The sequence below is a fragment of the Lathamus discolor genome, chromosome 6 (assembly GCF_037157495.1).
Source record: "Lathamus discolor isolate bLatDis1 chromosome 6, bLatDis1.hap1, whole genome shotgun sequence".
NCBI lineage: Eukaryota > Metazoa > Chordata > Aves > Psittaciformes > Psittacidae > Lathamus > Lathamus discolor.
Window position 1 is genome coordinate 61,260,487 of NC_088889.1, and position 19,069 is coordinate 61,279,555.

General features: G+C 40.2%; 1 protein-coding gene across 3 annotated transcripts in view; it reads right to left on the minus strand.

The window, feature by feature from the left end:
- Positions 1-19,069, minus strand: part of LRP5 (LDL receptor related protein 5) — a 133,295-nt gene that overhangs the window by 77,051 nt on the left and 37,175 nt on the right. For all 3 annotated transcript variants that reach the window (XM_065683138.1, XM_065683137.1, XM_065683139.1), the window contains 3 exons: positions 16,828-17,025; positions 13,308-13,504; positions 11,147-11,278 (listed from right to left, as the gene is read on the minus strand). In XM_065683138.1, coding sequence (XP_065539210.1) covers positions 11,147-11,278; positions 13,308-13,504; positions 16,828-17,025 — 527 coding nt within the window. The remainder of the gene's footprint in view (positions 1-11,146; positions 11,279-13,307; positions 13,505-16,827; positions 17,026-19,069) is intronic.

Genomic DNA, 19,069 nt, shown 5'->3' on the forward strand with positions numbered 1-19,069 from the left:
AGTATTTGATATTTTACATTATCAAAGAATTACAGACCCTGGCCTTGAACACTGCCAGGGATGGGGCAGCATCAGCTTCTCTGGGCAACCTCTGCCAGGGCCTCACCACCCTCACCGAGGAGAACTTCTTCCTGATCTCATCTCAGTCTCCCCTCTGTCAGGTTAAAGCCATTCCCACTTGTCCTGTCACTACAGGCCCTTGTCAAATGCTCCTCTCCAGATTTCTTGTTGGCCCCTTTAGGCACTGGAAGCTGCTCTAAGGTCTCCCTGGAGCCTTCTCTCCTCCATGCTGAATGAGCCCAGCTCTCTCAGCCTGTCTCCAGAGCAGAGCTGCTCCAGCTGTCTCAGCACCTTTGTGGCTTCCTCTGGACTCGCTCCAACAGGTCCATGTCTTTATGTTGGAAATTTTATGCCTAAAAATGTCGTTTTACTTCCTGAAGAGTGAAAAAAAAAAATAAATAAATCAACCAAGCAAAAGTTTTCTTAAAAAAAACCATGGTGTACGGAAATCTAATACATAGCTTATACCTCCTCTTCTACCGTGCTGCTTTGCTAGGTGTATACTCCAACAAATAATCTTTTAAAGAGTAGGTAGAATGTCAAACAGCATGAAGGAAAGGCGAGACTGTCAACTACCTCACTGGAACTACTGCAGAGTACATCAAACGTGAGAGAGTTCCCAGACAGCTATTTAAAAAAGCTACCTGGGAACAAAAGCAGTCTATAGTCTGTGATAGTTTTCTCATTCTCTTCACCAAGGATTACCCCAGGAACAGTGGTCTTGGGGCTACACTGATTATTTCTGGATTAGAAAACAGGTCAAAATCAAGACAACATGAAAAGCATCAACTTCAAGCAGAAAGGGAGGATCTTCAAAATAGTAAAAGGGTTGTATTCAAAACTGATCTATGCTGTGTTAAATATGTGGTATTTCTGTGGAGCCTGTTCAAATTGAAAGCCTTTCAGATCTCTTTTGTTTCATTAACTATTTGGGTGGACATTTTGTTAGAAGTATTTAAATGGTATCAAGTCCCATGTATTACACACACTTCTTTTTTCTGACATTACCATCTCCAAAGAATTTACAGTGCTACCAGACACTGTTTTGTCCAGAGAATGTTAGCTTGACCACAGCAGAAGTGAAAAGGAACATAGGTCTTATTAAATAAGGATTAATATTATCTCCAACAGTAGAGATTGTCTATGACCAAGAAGTCTCTTTACAGAGAAATTTCCAAAAGATCCTACTTCTTAATACGTTTAAACACGCAGAAAACATTTGATTTTGTAATGCAAATTAAAATTACACCTTGACAGCCAATGCAAAGGGGACAGAAGGGGATAGAGAGGGAATTACTGTTAGAGAAGCACCTTCAAATCAGGACACTGATCTGCAGCTACAGAAGTTAGAGAGCATGCTACAACAGCATAACAAGCATAACAAGCAGAAGCAAAAATCATGAAGCAGAGCCTTATATCTTGCTTGTATATTTCTGAAATATTTCACTTGTGAGAGGCAAAATGACACCTCCTGTTTTGTGCAAGTTAAGTAAAAATTCAGGCCTCAAAACTCAATGTGGAAAAGCAGATGTATCTGGTCATCCAAATGCCATACAAACTCTTCTGAGTTTTAAATTATAAATTAATTTTAAATTGTTTTAGCTCAACTGTCTTAAAAAGTGAGCAACACTGCAGCTGGTCAGCCACCCACAGCACTGTGAGTTTCATATCCACCTTAACTTCTGAATATCCACTATATTAATGTGTCTGCAATCACAGCCCTAATAATTAAGTACGAGTAGTGTGAAGCAGAGGAGAATTAAATACAAGCCAGGAACTGATAACACAGTAATTACAAATATTACATGTATTTCTAAAGACGACCAACATTACAAGCAACATTGCATGGGAACTGACAGATAAGAATCAAATGTATACGTTTTCCCTCTTCACACAACTGATTGCAGTCTCTGACGTGCTGTTTCTGACATTTTCAGCTGCTCTGGCCATTTCTGTAGGCAAATACTGCTGTAGGAATATCCCCAAACTGAGGTCTGTCCCATGAATATGCACAGCTGAAAAATGAACTGGGAGAAGACATCTTTTCTCTGCTGACACAGCAGACCAGAAGAAAAGCCTTCAGGTGACAACCAGGACAGTAGTTGAACTGGATGATTCTTGGGAAATTCTTCTAATTTCTAACATACCTTTAACTGAGACTTACGGGAAAAAGAAATAATAAGGGGAATGAGCTACTTGGCCAATTTAAAGTTCTGGCTGCTTGGCAATCTCTACTACAGAGATGCTTAAAACTAAGTCAAATTAATACACAAGATTCCTGACAGACATGCATCTACATCCTTGGACACTGAAAAACATGTGATCAGAGAAAATGTTAGCACAGCATATTTCACTATATTTCACCCCCTCACCCCCTTGAAAGTTGGCAAAAGAGCATTATTGTGGGTAATTTTGGATAGGTGTAAAAATCCTGGCTTTTATTACAAAGCAGTTCAAAATCACAGACTTGGTTATAACCATATTTTGTTAATAAATTTCTGCTAGAGAAAGAAAAGAGTTGGCAGGAGGCTCTGAGCACATCCCTAAGAGATGAGAACTTGACACTGGTTCTCCCTAAAAACCTGGACAAACACGCTTGTCTGGCTCATTAGTTTTATCTGTATCATGGAGGTATTTTGATTATTAACATTGGTAGGAATGTTTTCAAGGCTACAAAAGTGTTATGCCGTGACTTGCCTAGTGTTATCCTAGATACCCTAGAACCTGCCTAATACATGGCAGCTAGCTATTTACCTAGTGCTAAAGTGCTACAGCATTTATTTAATGAAATTCATCTTCAAAACCTCTCTCACCACAGTCACTTTTGTAACCACATAATTAAGAGATTCCCAGTAGATCTGCTAACTGCTACAACACGGTCATGTATAAACACCATACAATGAACAAAAGCCTTTTTTCAGGGGAGAGGGGAGTGCAAGCTATTCCAACAGCAAAATTGCAGCAACCAAACACTGCAGCAGAAGTTTCTGTAAAGTCCCCTATGCAAGCCACAGATCACAAAATCAGAAAGAATTAGGTCCCTCTAAAGTCCCCATTCAGAAAGCATTTTAAAAGATTGAAATTAAAATTGTCTTATTTTTCCAACTGTTTCAAACTTTGAACTGTTTCTTTTTCTGTCATCTTTTTTTATTCAGCAAAACCTTTCTGCAGACCTGCCACAGAACTTTTCAGTTCTGATGAAAAGCTGATGAACTGTTCTGGTTAACACGCAGAACAGTATCTGAACTTAAAATGCAAAGAGAACAGAAAACAAAGTAATACCATTCAAGGCAGTTATTCTCACTCTCATTTTATTAAAATCCATGCTCCAGTGCTGGAAATGGCAACTGCACTCTATTTGTAAAATTAAGTACAATCAAAGCTGACAGCAGCAAAGCAGGCCATCCCACCAGCTTGACAAGAGCCTTTTCTGTTCTTCCCTTGGCCCACTTCACATTTGACAAGTGACAAGACATCTATAATACAGTAACAAATGCTCCAATTTATTCACCCAACCTAAACGAATGTAGACTGCAGTAGCTGCCTCTGCTAATCTATGCCAGAAAACACCACGCTATTCCTTTCCCATTTGTCTGCCTGCTAATTAGACTTCAACAATGTTCCATTGTGAGACTCTTCCCCCAGTTTTATGTATGTGCACGTGCATGCATCTGCATGTATAGACTCAGGCTATTTACAGGCAACTTCGGAAATCTCTATATTTGGAGCGGGTGGTGGGGGGTGAGGGGGGTGGTGGGGGGAGAGAATGATCAGATAAACTGTAAAAATGGGAGAGCTTTTAGCGCTTCCCTGAAGAAGAAAATAGGAAGCACTTTTTTTGAAAACAGTGTGTTAGAAGTACCCTGACTGCAGGCAACTCTTTTACAAGCTGTTTGAGCACAGCTATCTCAGCACTCTTGACAAAATAAAATGATTTATCAGAGAAGCAAGGGATTTTGCCAGTTGCTGTAATACAGTGAGTTACCTGGCATAGTCTCAACATATGGCACAAAGCGTGGCGCGGGGAGAAGGGTGCGATGCAGAATATGGATGTGGGAGAAAAATTAATTATTCTGCATGGAGTCTATAAAAATAACTAACATTGCCATGCAGTTTAATAGGCTAGCCAGTACTCAAAACAACAACATCTTGCATAAAGGCTTAGCAGTAACTGCTCTTCACACCACAGGAAAATTGAAGCAACAACACTTGCTTGCTGTGAGATGTTTAAATCAACAACACTGTGTTAAACCCCATTCCTGCTACTCAGCTTCCACGGAAAATAAAAATATTTAAGGAGTTGAAACAAACTTTGGTAATGCCTAGAAATAAACGGAAATTCTTTTTATATCGTAGAAACACAGACTTGTTTAGGTTGGAAGGGACCTTAAAGCTCATTCAGTTCCAACCCCCTGGCACAGGCAGGGACACCTTCCACTAGACCAGGTTGCTCCAAGCCCCCTCCAGCCTGGCCTTGAACACTGCCAGGGATGTGGCAGCCACAGCTCCTCTGGGCAACCTCTGCCAGCGCCTCACCACCCTCACAGGGAAGAATACTGAGTATGTTGCAACAGAGTCAGTTGCAATATAAACAGCACTACACATCCCGGTTCAGGTCTTTATTTATCTTCCAGCCTGAGAGGAAGAGAGCACTGTTTCATACTGCGTGATGTTGAAGGGCTGGGGAAAGCTGTTGAGGTACTCTCCTACTTGACACTGCAGACTGGGGAAAGCATGTGAGGCACATCAGGTTTACCACCTTAAAACTGAGTTGCGTGCAGTGGGAGTATGCAACCAACAAAACAGAAACAGGAAAGGTTTCTTTGAAAGAATGTTTTGAGTGCCCACATTCAGACAGGCCTTGATTTAATTGAAAGGTAAGTAGGCAATAAGGAAAACTAACACTTGTGACAAAGAAAGGAAATACCAGAGCGCTCACGTAACTCATAAATTACATCATATCTGTCTGCATGTTACTGTGAAAAGTTGTCTACTGTTTCTTCCATTATCTCAGTAGCTGAGTTCCAACAGTTACTTTGCCTGAACCAGAACAAAACCCCCTACAATTCAGAGATTTAACACATTTACACCACCATTAAAAAAGCCCCGTAAACAGAATATTAAACTGTACAGCTGATAAGAGCATTAGCACAGAACAGCAGACTAAGACAAAACTAGTTTCTTCCAGAGAAATCTGCTGCAACACAGAAGTCAGTTACCTACTCTAATTTAGGACTGAGTTTATGTGAGACACCTAAAATGTGTACATACCCAGTACTACATGTGGGAGCACAAAGCTTTGTAAAGTTACTATTGACAGAGTAGACAACTCAGGAGTTACTCCTTTTGAGTGAGTCTTAGAAATATTTATTCAATATGACATTAGTGTAATAGTCATGACTGCATGGGCAACAAACAGTATCAAAGGTCAGCACAACTGTCTGGCTATCGCTGTACCGAGCAAAGCATCTGCCCGTATACAGAGGATTCCTTCAAAGACCTCAAAGCGGCTGAGCAACTAAGTCTTACCCCATACCCTGAGGTCTGTCTATACCATATGTACTTTAAGGAAAGAGAAGAGAAAGTGGGAAATGTTAAATGGTTAATCTGAATGTTAGCTTATAGATCTCATAGTCCCAGCTTCTACTTTGTATTAACAACAGAAAAAATAAAAGGGCATCCCTTTGCATAGAATTCTTAACAGTTCATAAGAAGCCATAGGAAAAAAGATGGGCCAAGAAAAAGTCTGTCAGAAATCCTCACCGCTAGAAAAAAGGAACAGCCTTTGGATTGTGGTATTTCATTCCAAAGCACAGTTTCATAGTTTAAATGCACCTATTCTCTGCTGGAGATGTAAAATACCACTGGCTCCAAGTAACGAATCACTGACTTGGGAAGGGACAGCCATTTTACCAGCCATTCTGTTAAACAGAGTTTTGGTGGTGACACCTTCAAATAAACACAGAATATGATCAAAAATTCATTACAACCTAACAAGATACATACTCTATTTTTTTAAATACTGAACAGAAATACAATATTTGTCCTACAGCCCTACTGCTGTTGATTTCTAATTGCAGAAATTTCTCACTCACTAAGAGACCTTGAACATATTAGTGTCTCTGCATTGCTGTCTTCCTTTACACAAACAGAAATACCTTACATCCCATGAGCCTTCTCTGAGGCTGATAGCTGTATAATGCTTTGAAGTTTAAGCATTATTTATTATGTTCCATGTATGACGGAGCCATATAAAATCCAATTCTGAGCTAACACAATCACCTGTCAAAGGGTAAACATCATGGAAAAAAGTTACAAACAACTGTAAATGAGGGCTTGGAAATCTAAGGGGCATCTCAACCTCACTGTTGTTACATCAACGCAGCAAAATAGAGCTCGAGTTATCATTGGGTCTTGGCAATTTTCCATGTGTAGGTACCATGGTGAGCACAAGATAACAAAGTTTACACATAAACTTTCTCAGTGCAGACCCAGGGTGTGGTTCTTCTGCAGCATGAAACCAGAATCAATCCAGACTCACTAGTGCCCAGAAAGAAGATACCATCTCTAACTAGCCAGTGTTTCAGAGTCCTGGAAAGCAGTCATCAATCTGAAACAGGTACCAAAGCCCAAAGAGAGTTTCAATAACTAGTCCAGCAAAACCACTGACAACAGAGCTGTAAAATGAGATGGCAGACCTTCTAGAATACTCCTCACTCCCTCCACGTTTCTTCCTTGTAGTATGTTCCTAATAGATTTTATTCAATGAAATTATAAACAAGGCCATTTTCATATGAGGCTATTTCATTTTGTCAGTACATGAAGTACTCCCCATTTATATAAGGATAAAAGTTGCTATGAATAGCAAGTAATGTAATCTTTTCATACAGATCAAATAAAATCACAAACATAACACTAACAAAAGCAAGCAGAAAACAGACTCAGGCAAGATCTACACATGAATGAAAGACAAAAAAACACTCATGAAATTTTTATGAAATGGAGTAGAAATAGAAGACGTAGCATCTAGATTTCCTTGATTGTCAGGTACCCATTGCTGGACAGTTTTCACAACCCTGTCTGGTATATTGGAAAGGTATCTCGGTGAAAAATAGTTCCATGTAATACTATTTCTGAGTAAATAACACCTAGCCCATTGTTTTAGTGTTAAAGAATCAACAGGATGTGTTTGGAGTAAGCAGTATAAAACAGGTCCAGATACAGCGAGTAAAATGCTATTTCCTCATTCAACCCACTGCATCTCATTTTCATAGTTGGGAATCTGGGTAATTCTCCACCTTGCAGGAACCACCATAGAGTACTTGTACATTTGATCTATTAACCAAACTTTCCCTCTCATCTGGTGCAAAACACCCATAGGTATTTTCAGTGAATCATCTGGCTGGAGGGAAGACACCACTATGATTAAAGAACTAATATGGCTGCATGCACTGGGGGAGATTACAATTACACAATTATCACCTTCAGAGAAGGTTCAGAATAACCTTTAAGAAGTCACATCTCAGCCTAACAAAGAAAAAAACATGAGCTCCACAATTCCTTGATAAGCAAAGGGAGCACAGTATACCTCTGGGAGTGCAGCAAGGAGAGGGGGAATGAGGAAGTCCTCCAGAAATTCTGGATCACATCTCCCTGTGGTAGTCAGACACCAGGCACAAGACAGACAACACCTATGAAGTCAAAGAACTTTGCAACCAAAAGACTGTGGTTTCCACACTTGCATTTCAATCATAGAATGGGCAAGAGGGAGAGATAAGCATACAAGGCAGCTGTCAAGATTCTAGGAAATAAGGGAAAATAAGAGTTTTTCCTGTGTTTATTTTCCTCATGATAAACAGATTAGGACATGATTGTTTCTTCCCAATACAGCCCCAAACTAAACTCTGATTATATTTCAGCATTAACTACTGATATGCAAGATTTTGCTTCCAGCATCTTCCAAGTGCTAGAAGACTGACAGTTATATTAGGTTATTCACATAAGGCCAGCAGAAGCTTTCTCAGGTACTTAAAAGAGCTGATTTACAGCAATTATCCCAAATAACAAATGTCACCCTAACCCTTCCCTTTCACAAAGAGGCTGTTCATCTCTAATTAGCAGTTTTCCTACTTAATCAGAATGTCTGGATTAGTCCATACTGTTTCTCTTTATTAATCAGGAAGATGTGTTATAGCAAAGGGACCTCCTTCTCTGAAAATATAATAAGGGAAGCTGACTCTTCAAACACCTGAAGTTAGCGCTGCCTTTTCCAATTATGAAAAAAATTTCCTCTTTTTTCACTTGAGCAAGCGGATTTTCCTAGTTCATTTGATAAACTACAACTGTCATACCTTCCCAAAAGACAGAAACCCGCTGGAGAAGTCGTGACACTCTGGTGAAGCTCCTGCTGACTGGAAAAGGAGAACTAATAACCCCCTTAAAGAACAACAACAACAACGACAACAGCAACAAAACACCAAAAACCAAACCAACAAACAAAAACAAACAAACAAACAAACAAAACAAAATAAAAACCACAAACAGGAAAAAGGAAGACCCAGGGAATCAGAGGCCAGTCAGTCTTACATTGTTGCCTAGCAAGATCATTGAGCAGGTCCTCCTGGAAACTATGCTAAGACACATGGAAAACAGAAAGGTGGTTGCTGACAGCCAACATGGGCTGTCACCATGTTCACTAAGGGCAAATTGTGCCCAACAAATCCAGTGACCTTCTATGACAGGCCAGAGCAACTGTTTAGAATCAGAGAGAGAGCAAGAATGAGTCAACGCCAAAAGCCAAAATTAAAGAATAATGAACTATTCTTTTAATGCTGACACAATACTTACAGCTTCAACAGATCAACAGTTATTTGTTTAGAAAAAGTGGAAAAAGTGTAAAAAAACCCTGAATATCACAGTTTCAACTCATAGAGACATAACCCACAGCAAAGCAAACAGTGGTGCTGCAGCCTGTCCTTTAGTTCACGTTTCCTTAATTACCTAGGCTCATTACCATTCAACACATAAAGATTCATTCAACATAAAGAGCTACAGAGCTCTCACACCTGAACATTACCAATATACGTATTCTTCAATATCCAAGAGAGCTGAAATCACCTAAGAGCCTCAGGGCTTTTCTGCACAAGAATACTTTCTGAGAGAGCTACACAGTAACACAGTTCTATTTGTGCCAGTAAAGCCCCTATGCGGGCACAAATTTTGAGAACACAATGCTTTTTTCCCTTGCAGACAAACCTCCAGTAGCATTTGAGTAATTCACTTGAAATCTTAACATCAAAGAAGCTAATATGCCCAACTGACTTTGTACTTTGGCGCTTTTGCGCAAGCCAATAGGAACAAAATGCAGACGTGGTGAACACTGTTGAATCTCTAGTTGCTGATATGACTTCACTACAAAGAACTTGTACAGAGAACAAAAAGTCAGTTCCTTGCGACCAAGAAGTTAATTAATAAAAGCAGAAAGAGATGCACATGGATGTTGGCATAAGGCAGACAGGACAACAAAAGATGTGGAGCTTGGGAAAGAAATAATCCATAAAAATGAACCAAAAGGCCACATTCTCATGCAAAACGAGATTTCCTGTTCCCATCCCACTTTTTTGCCCTCCTTTGACAGAACACCCTTGACGGATTGTCTGACCTGACAATGGAAAGGTGAAAGCACAGTATAAGCAGTCGCTCCTGCTTGTGCTATCTGCCAAAACTCCAAGAGCAGGCTGACCTTCTTTCCCACTGCCAGTAACATGAGGTCAATATTAACGTTTAAAAAGGTTGTCCTGGGCTCAGCAACACTTTTTTTAAAGCTGTGAAAAGGAAACTTTCCAAAGCTGGAAGGAGGAAATAGAAAGGTCTTTCAGCAGCTGCAAGAACTACCTTACAAGCCTTTCAATTGCAGCAGGATGAGCTAATAAAGCCGGCCCTTAAACCCTAGAGGTTCAGTGTTCAAATTCTGCTTCAAGTTTGCAAATGAAAGGAGTATCTTATGCTTGCTGAGTACTCAGAGGAATCAAGCCACATCAGAAAATTACTATACTATTTGACTAGACTCACTGAAAATGGACTGGAGACAGGCAGCAGAGTCTGTTGGCAGAACATTCTCCAATACCTTGCCTCCTAGTGTCCCACTAGCAGTGTTAATTGCCTGCTTTTGTAAGATGCATTTTTAAAAGAGGCTTCCTGATCAATGCAAATACCAAGTTTTCAATGTGTACTACCAGACTCATTCAACTTACATACAAAAGTTGCGTATAGTTACACTTGTCAATTAAAGCACATACTTTAGCTATTACCCTTTAAACAGCTTTCTACTGGATATCATAAAATCAGAATGGTTATACACAAGCCTGTCCTACTACCTCTCAGTAGCATGAACAGTCACCTAGAAAATTATTTTCTCCAGCTCAGTTATCTCAAGCAGAAAACTTCATAAGCCTTTTCACAGAAAGCCTTGTCTCACTTTTAAAGATTAAATACAATGTCCAAAAAATGTAAACTAGACCCAGGAATTAAAAATTCCTAGTGCAAATTTCTCATAAACCCTTCCCACAATGCAGCCCAAAGGGAAACAGAGGGATGATTACTCTTCAGAACCAGAAAGACAGTACTGTTAGTTTAAATCTTGATTTTTCTGTACAAATTATTTCAGTATAAAACTAACTGAAGCAGGGGTAACTCACTGGGTTATCTCTAAAATAGCACCTTGACTGAATTCTTGGCACATCTGTGTACAGGACATCCCAAGCATAGCTAACTTCGAGATGCAACTCGAAGGCAACAGCTTGGCCGCCACTACTGCATCACTGACCACTACTGGACAGTGAATGGGAGGAAGCAGAAGTCTGTCTATGGTCCACTGTCCAATCAGAAAAATGTCCTGCAATAGCTTACTTCTAATAAAATTTTTCTACAATGGGCTCCACATACTACTTTATTCCTACAGAGAACTGTCAACACATAATACAGTCAGAAGACACAAAATACAGCCAAAATTCTCCAGTTTCTGATGCAATGGATTGCTCTAATTCATACAAATTACTCTGTGACTGTATAAAAGCCAAGCTCCTACCTGATTTGCAAGTCCTGCCATCGTCTTCCAGCTGCACACCAGTGGGGCAGGCACAACTGTAGAAGGGGTCTCTTGGAGAGAGCAGGCACAGATGGGAGCAACCACCATTGTTTTCTTCACATGGAGTGTGAACTGCAAGAAAGCAAACAGATTTATTTTCATATTTCTAGAATCATTAAAACCCTCTTTTCTCCATGAGAAAGAATATATAGATTCAAAATGATTGGCACAACAAGCAGAGGAACCACGATATAAAGTGTTTAATTCTCTCCTGTCCAGCATCTCACTTCTAGGGGCACCTAAATTGAGATGCACACAGGAGCTGATTTTGAAAGAGCTGACAGCTCAGCACATTTGCACTACGTAGTTCTTTCAATGTTTCTAAAGCTGAACCAGCTAACAGCTTTGGACTTTGATTACTTTGTGGATGCTGCATCTGATAAGTACCATGAAAATGGAAAACAGGGCTTGGAGGATGGTGACGGTTGTGGGGGTGACCAGTTCTAGGAAAGAAAGGAAAACACAACAATTTGTACATTTCCTACATTACAGTTGTGTTGCATGTTGGAAATACCTTGGAAATCTTTTTCAAAAGCTTTCACAGCAAGACATATCCCTGAATCATCAGGAAATGCAGAACAGCAACATGTAAAGTCCTCAATTTTGAAAACATTAAAAAAAAAATCGGGGGGAGGCAGGCAGGGACAGGATGGGGAAAGACGTGAGAACTGCATGTACCTACCTCATTTATATGGGGGAAAAATGGCAGCAAGAGATCAAACTTTAACCACAAATAATTATGGACAAAATTGCCAGCTGTTAAATAAAAAAACGCTGCAAGTTGTGCAAGATCTCTCAGTTATAGTTTGAATAAGCATCTGAACTGCTTTAATATAAAACTACAAAATTTCCAGCTAATTTGGCTTGTGTTACTTCCACTGACAGTCACAAAGAGGGAAAAAAGGGAGAGGAAGAAATCCAAGCCTGATCTTAATGAAGTCAATGGCATCTGAGGTATTTTCAGCATATGCCATTTCCCTATGCACCATATTTTCTTTGTGACTGACCCAGAAATACAATGACCCAAGGCTGGGACATTCCCTGAGCTAAAAGCAATGCCAGGAATTCAGCACAGACAAACTCTTATCTGGAGCTGTGAGATAAACCAGGGTGCTGCGCATACCCGACAACCTCAATGCAAACTTGCACATGTGCCATCACCAAGATGATCTCCAAACTTCTTTTGTTTACTTTCAGTCCTGTTTACTGACATCCTGTAAACTCTACTGGATTAGCAAACATTAACTTCAGGGAAGCAGACTTCACTGGCATAAATAAATAGCTGGCATAAATAAAGCAGAAATCCAAAATACTAAAGTTTCTCTCCTAGGCAAGAGGTGATTCTTCCGATGGCTACTCAATTATATACATTTCCACCATTGCTTTCAAGTCCCAGTCTCACAATAGTGAAAAAGACCCACCTAGACTAACATAGCCACGTGCAGCCAAAAAAAAATCTTAGGCCGCATAGTATTACATGCATATACAAAGTATATACAGCATCATGCAATTCTCAGTTCTCTTCACCTGCCTTCCTTTGAGGTAGCATCACATACAAAGAAAAAACAGAGGCAGGTGTATGTTTCCTGTAAGAGCTCAGATTTAAGCCCCTTTCATACCAAAGCATTCATCACCTATTTGTTACATATTGAAGATAAACATGATCAAGTCTGGACTGCAAAAGCTGTACCTGTAAGTACAGGAACATTACATATTTTGTGGTAAATCTACTTATTAAAAAAAAAAAAAAAGTAATTATATGCATTTTTCCCAGTTGTCTTTAAAACAACAGTGTTAAGAAGATACCAGCTGAGGTTTTATCATTTTCGTTCTAATATTTCAAATCAAAAGATGTCACTGAAGTACAGCACTGGATTTTGAATTTTGTTATCCCAAGTGGGATGATGATTGAGCTTGTATCAATTCATGTTGGAATGTTCAAAGAAAGGTACAGGATTCAGGTACTTACATACCTTTAGAAACCAATCTCCTAACAAGTATTCAAAAGCCCATGACTTCACACTAACCATTTTGTGATTAATGTTTATCCTAATAAACAAGTAACAGTCATGCAAAAAGTTTCAGGGGAAGTAAAACATACAGTATGGCTGCCGGTCCGGGCTTAAAACCTGGATGTCCATCGGTGAATATAGAGAAGACAGTATTTCTCTCCTTTTCTCTCCTGTCCTTTTGTTACAGGCATGAATGGAGCGTGTTTGCCAGTCTGTCCAATACAAAGTGTCCCCAGATAACGTCAGTGCAAAGGGATGAGTAAGACTACCTTCAACAACTTTTTGCCTGGATCAAAGGAAAAAGAAGGATTAAAAATGCATTGTTTTTACTTGTTACCATGCATAAGAAACCCAAACCAAACTAGCTTTGTAAAACCTCAGGAACTGGGTTGTTTTTTTCTAACAGATTCACTGGACCAAGAGATTAATCTGGTGATAAGTGACAAACAGACTGAAAAATATAAAACCATACTTTGCTCCTTCATAAAAATAAAGACAAGAGCATACTTGATTTCATAGTGATGTGGTATCTGGTCAGTTCCACAAAGACCCGTGAAAGACCACACCTAAGTTCCTTAACAAGGCTGTGCAAACACCCAAACACAATTGCCTTTTAGAGTCCTACATCCAACATAAGAAGGACATAACATGTTGGAGCGAGTCCAGAGGAGATCACAGATGCTCTGAGGGCTGGAGCAGCTCTGCTCTGGAGACAGGCTGAGAGCTGGGCTCGTTCAGCCTGGAGAAGAGAAGGCTCCAGGGAGACCTTAGAGCAGCTTCCAGTGCCTAAAGGAGTGACAAGAAATCTGGAGAGGGGCTTTTGACAAGAGCCTGTAGTGACAGGACAAGGGGGAATGGCTTTAACCTGACAGAGGGGAGATTGAGATGAGACATTAGGCAGAAGTTCTTCCCTGTGAGGGTGGTGAGGCCCTGGCACAGGCTGCCCAGAGAAGCTGTGGCTGCCCCATCCCTGGCAGTGTTCAAGGCCAGGCTGGACAAGGCTTGGAGCAACCTGGTCTAGTGGAAGGTGTCCCTGCCTGTGCCAGGAACTCGGTGAGCTTTAAGGTCCCTTCCAACACAAACCAGTCTGTGATTCTACAATCTGGAGGAAACACAGGTCCAAAGAGTGCTCCTCCAATTAAAACATTACTTTTTTTGTCCCCCCCCCATGCAATATATGATATTTTTCTCCAGAACTTCAGTTGTACTCAGGCATTTCTTGCAGCAGAAAAAAGAAGAAACAACCTGGGAGTCTCTTTAAATTACCCCTCTTAATTTGGTCAGCAGCAGATTTAAATGTGGAGCAGTGGCTGTATTCTAGTATCATAGCAGCTGTTTTCCACAATACATTGCCCCTATTTCCATCATTCTTAGGTATCAAATCTCCCCTTCTCCTGTAATTACATCCCTTGAAACAGTTCCAGCCTATGTGCTTACGAATTGATGGGTGCTAAGATGTAACCAGCAGATTGCTCCAGCAACATTCATTCACCATGCAGAAGGCAAATTTCATTTTTATTGTAATTCTGAAGGAATTCTGAAGTGATTCGGGGACAGGGATGGTAGAAGCCTTTGAAACACTGTAAGATTTCTTTATTGGCAAGTCTGGGTGAAACCACTTTAGGAAACTTAAACTCTGTGTTTAAGGAACAAAAGCAACCTCTGTAGTTATCATCCAGTTTGAATCAGTATTGAAGTCTACCTAGACACCAGAACCTGTAAGTCCCAACTTCACAGACTTTTGTTTCAACGCTTATCAGTGGAAGGCAAAAAAAGAATAAAAATTTCCTTTTAGAAAAGAGTTAAAATTAAGATCAATATTCGTGGCATTTTATTAATAGGCATTACATTTTAAGAAGGAAGTTTTATCGTATTGTAACAATATTAAATATACACAGCTAAATGACATCAAGCTATTATATTGGACAACGCAGTTAGACACAAGGAACTACCAGAATGCATCCAGCATAAGAATACCCTTAAGCATGCATTTACACGCTCCAGGAGTTAAGTAAAAGATGTAAGAAGTGTACAACGTTGAGCCTTTTTTTTTTTTTTAATGCAAAATAAAATATTTTTTTCTAAAATATTGTTTCATTTACAGTTCAATGGAAAACTGCTTGGGAGGTGGTGGACATGCACTGATCTATCACAAAGCAATTTGGACAGATTGCTGGAATTGGTGTATTCAAAAGCTCGCTCCCTTTTGGGTGGCCCTTCTCTACCTTAAAATGAGCAAAATATATATTATTAACCAACTGCAACTGTTCACACATTAATGCAAGTAAAGTTTATACAATCTGTATGTGCATGATAACTGCAGAATCAGTGTGGAAACTTTACTTGCTGCCATTTGCCCCCAAATCAGAGAAATAAGTTCATGTTGTGTTGTATGAAAATCTCTCTTAGATTTTGAATTTTGAAAGAGCACTTTCTTTCTATGAACCTGCAGCCAGCCTTTGAGCTACTATTCCCTTCCATAAAGGCCTTTTCCCTTGTCTACACTTCTGACTGTCAGTCAGTACTTGTCACTTACTACAATGCAACCATTATCCAGCTCTTACATAGTGCTCTCAAAGGAACTTAAGAGTGTTTTATAAAGGGTGTCAATATTGCTATTCCTCTTTGATGAGTGTGAAAATCAGGCACAGAATGCACCTCAGTAAAAAAAACTGAAAAACACTATGGAAAATGCAGTGGGGTTTTTTTTTCTTTTCTTGAGGAAGGGGGGGGGGATATTATTCTTTTTCACAGATATGCATAAAATACAACTCCTCAAAGTCTTTACCAAAGCAAAATGATTTCATAACATAGGCATTTAAGACGTTTTGAAATCAGAGAAACGAAAATGCCATTTTAAACCACCTGAAGACCAAAGCCAGACCAAAATGCAGAGACTCGCCTCCTCGGCAGGACATTTCACTGGCTGATGACATACTTCAGGGACCAACACAACCTGCCTATTGAACGCTGCCCAGAACTGAAGGTGCGGTCTCCAACTTCTAGGTGTGCCCTGTCTGAAGGGTCACCTCTCTGTGTGTACAAAAGCCAAAACTCAACAGCACACTTGGCCCGGAGCCACCGACCAAAATTTCCATACTGTACTTTCTACCAAGTTTTAGGAAAATCTGCTTCCTTCTTGCTTGCAGTCTGAAATAAGCTGAATTTGGTTAATTTACAGGCATGCCACAAAGGACATGTTTGGATGAGGACAAGAATAAGTGTGTCTCAATGTATATTTCCTGTTGGAAAAAAAAGATACAGTAACAATACTGTAAAATTCCAGTCAGTTGTTAAACATTAGATTGCCTAGGGCCATGTATAAGCATCTCCAACTGCTTGCAAGACAAACATGAGCCTAAAATTAAAAAATCCTGCTGTACAAGGCTATAAATAGTCTACAGTGAAACACTGATAGAAATAGTCTTACTGTTAAAACTATTTTTACAGGACATAAGGTTACTTTACTTTTTGCAAGGCTATTAACTATTGCATTTAAAAAGAACAATAAGGCATTGGCATTATTCTAGATTACTGAAAAGAAATGCCTCAGTTCAAAATTTATGCAGGAGGTGAAAAATAACTTACACCATAAATAACATAACTTACCTAAATGAGCCATCCAGGTTTGCCCTATGAATGAAACTCAGTTTTGCATCAGCCCAGTAAAGTTTCTGCTCATCAAGATCTATCGTGAGTCCATTTGGCCAATAAATATCTGAATCGACAATTATTTTTCGTGTGCTGCTGTCCATTCCCGCCCGTTCTATTCTGGGTGTTTCACCCCAGTCAGTCCAATACATGTATCTGAAAAGGAAAGCAGAGATGCACACAGATTAAATCACAATACAAGGTGGTCAGGTTTAGGAACAGAAGGGATAAAGTATTTGTAGAATCATAGAGTTGCAGAAGGGTTTAGGGTTGGAAGGGACCTTAAACCTCATCCAGTTCCAACCCCCTGCCACGGGCAGGGACACCTTCCACTACACCAGGTTGCTCCAACTCCTGTCCAGCCTGGTCTTGAACACTTCCAGTAAATGGGGCTGCCACAACTTAATGTAAATCAAGCCATAGCTCCAGAGGATGCAAAAAAAGTCCTTTGTAAGAGCATCTCTCACAAGCATTGCCTCTGCAATTCCCCTTCTTTTCCAATGTTGGACAGCACCTGACTGTCATAAGCATTTACAGCTAAGTATCACCATTGCACATTCTCGCACAGCCAGTTACTACAAGTTAATATTCTATACCACATCTGAAGCAACTAATCACCTATCCAAGCAGGCAATGACCATAGCTGAACCTCCTTTTGCAAGTCTGTACGCAGAAAAGAATTAGAATCATAGAACAGTTCGGGTTGGAAAGGACCTTAAGATCATCTAGTTCCAACCTCCCTGCCATGGGCAGGGACACTTCACATGACCACATCACCCCAAGACTCCATCCAACCTGGCCTTGAACAATGCCAGGGATGGAGTCAAAGCAACAGCCCTGAAATCTGTTTCTGACAATAAATAACTAATGAATCCATGCAGACTTAGAACGTCACTATTTTAAATTTTGGGTGCTTTCCCCCCAGCTCCCATCCATGTCCCAGTTTGCCTTTGTAACAAGATGTTCCTGTAAACTGCAGTATCCCAGTAGCTGCTTCACATGCAGCTGGGGCCATCATTCCAGGCAAGGAAGAACAGGCAGCTGTACAGTTATTCCCAGCACGTCACTCACAGCTCAGGCTTAAAATTCTCTGATTTCTATGTACATACTACTACTGCACCCCGATTCAGCTGTACCTCCAGTTCCAGCACCTATTTAGACCATTCTGGTCATAGCAGCATATATGATCATTAGCATGTTTATCCCAATGGAGAGGAGAATATATATGAAAATACAGACAGATGGACAGACAGATAGAAATGACTCGCATCACAATGCACATACACTTGAGTGTGGGAGGGTAAAACAAGGAGTTTTCTAGTTGAAATGGCAAAGCTTCCATACAGATGTGTCCTCAGACTTCTGAGACAGCTCACCTCAGAGTGGCTGCAGCGGACTTGTGTCCCCAGATGCCTTCCCCAAAACATGTCAGCTCCAGCAGCCAGGATAGACTGACTGCTCCTGAAGAAGCGGCAGCAGTCGCTGAGCTGCCCCAGTTCACAGGACAACCTATAAATATAAATTGCCGCTCATTTTGGTTTTCCTTAACAAGTCAGGCTGTAATTTGTGGCAGCTCAAACTGTGTGGGGAAGCAGCTATTGACAAACAACAGAAGCCAGGGAAAAGCAGACATAAAAGAAACTGTCTACACAACCAGCTGGTGAATCAGACCGTGAAACGGATCTGGCCAAATACTCATTTTTGATCAAGTCAAATCAGTTCCCTGCTCTGACCCACCTGCACTAGCTTGAAATATTCAAAGGGCACACTGAGCCACCTCTAAAGAAATGAAAATGTTGAATTAAGAAAAACCTAGTTATTAAAGGTGACTTTGGGCTGTATTACATGGCTATGACAGTCTCACACCTATACATATATTGAAATGTATAAATGCGACTAAAAAGGAGCTTAAACCAAAATCAAAACTCCCATGACAGTTGTTTAAAAGCAAAAACAGAGGAGACAGAACTAGCTAACTCAAATTAAACCTTAGAAGCAGGTTAAAATAAAAAGGATTAAAATAATATCCCCAAAATTACCCTTCAAGCTAACTTCCTTTCCTCAAGCTTCTTACTAAAATAGCAGCCTGCCCCAAAGCATAATGCATCCAGGTGACAGAAAAGGGAAAAAAAGTAGGTAAGCCAAACAGCCCTCATGGCTTTTCTATGATACTAAAGGAGCTCTATCTCAAGAGCCCCTT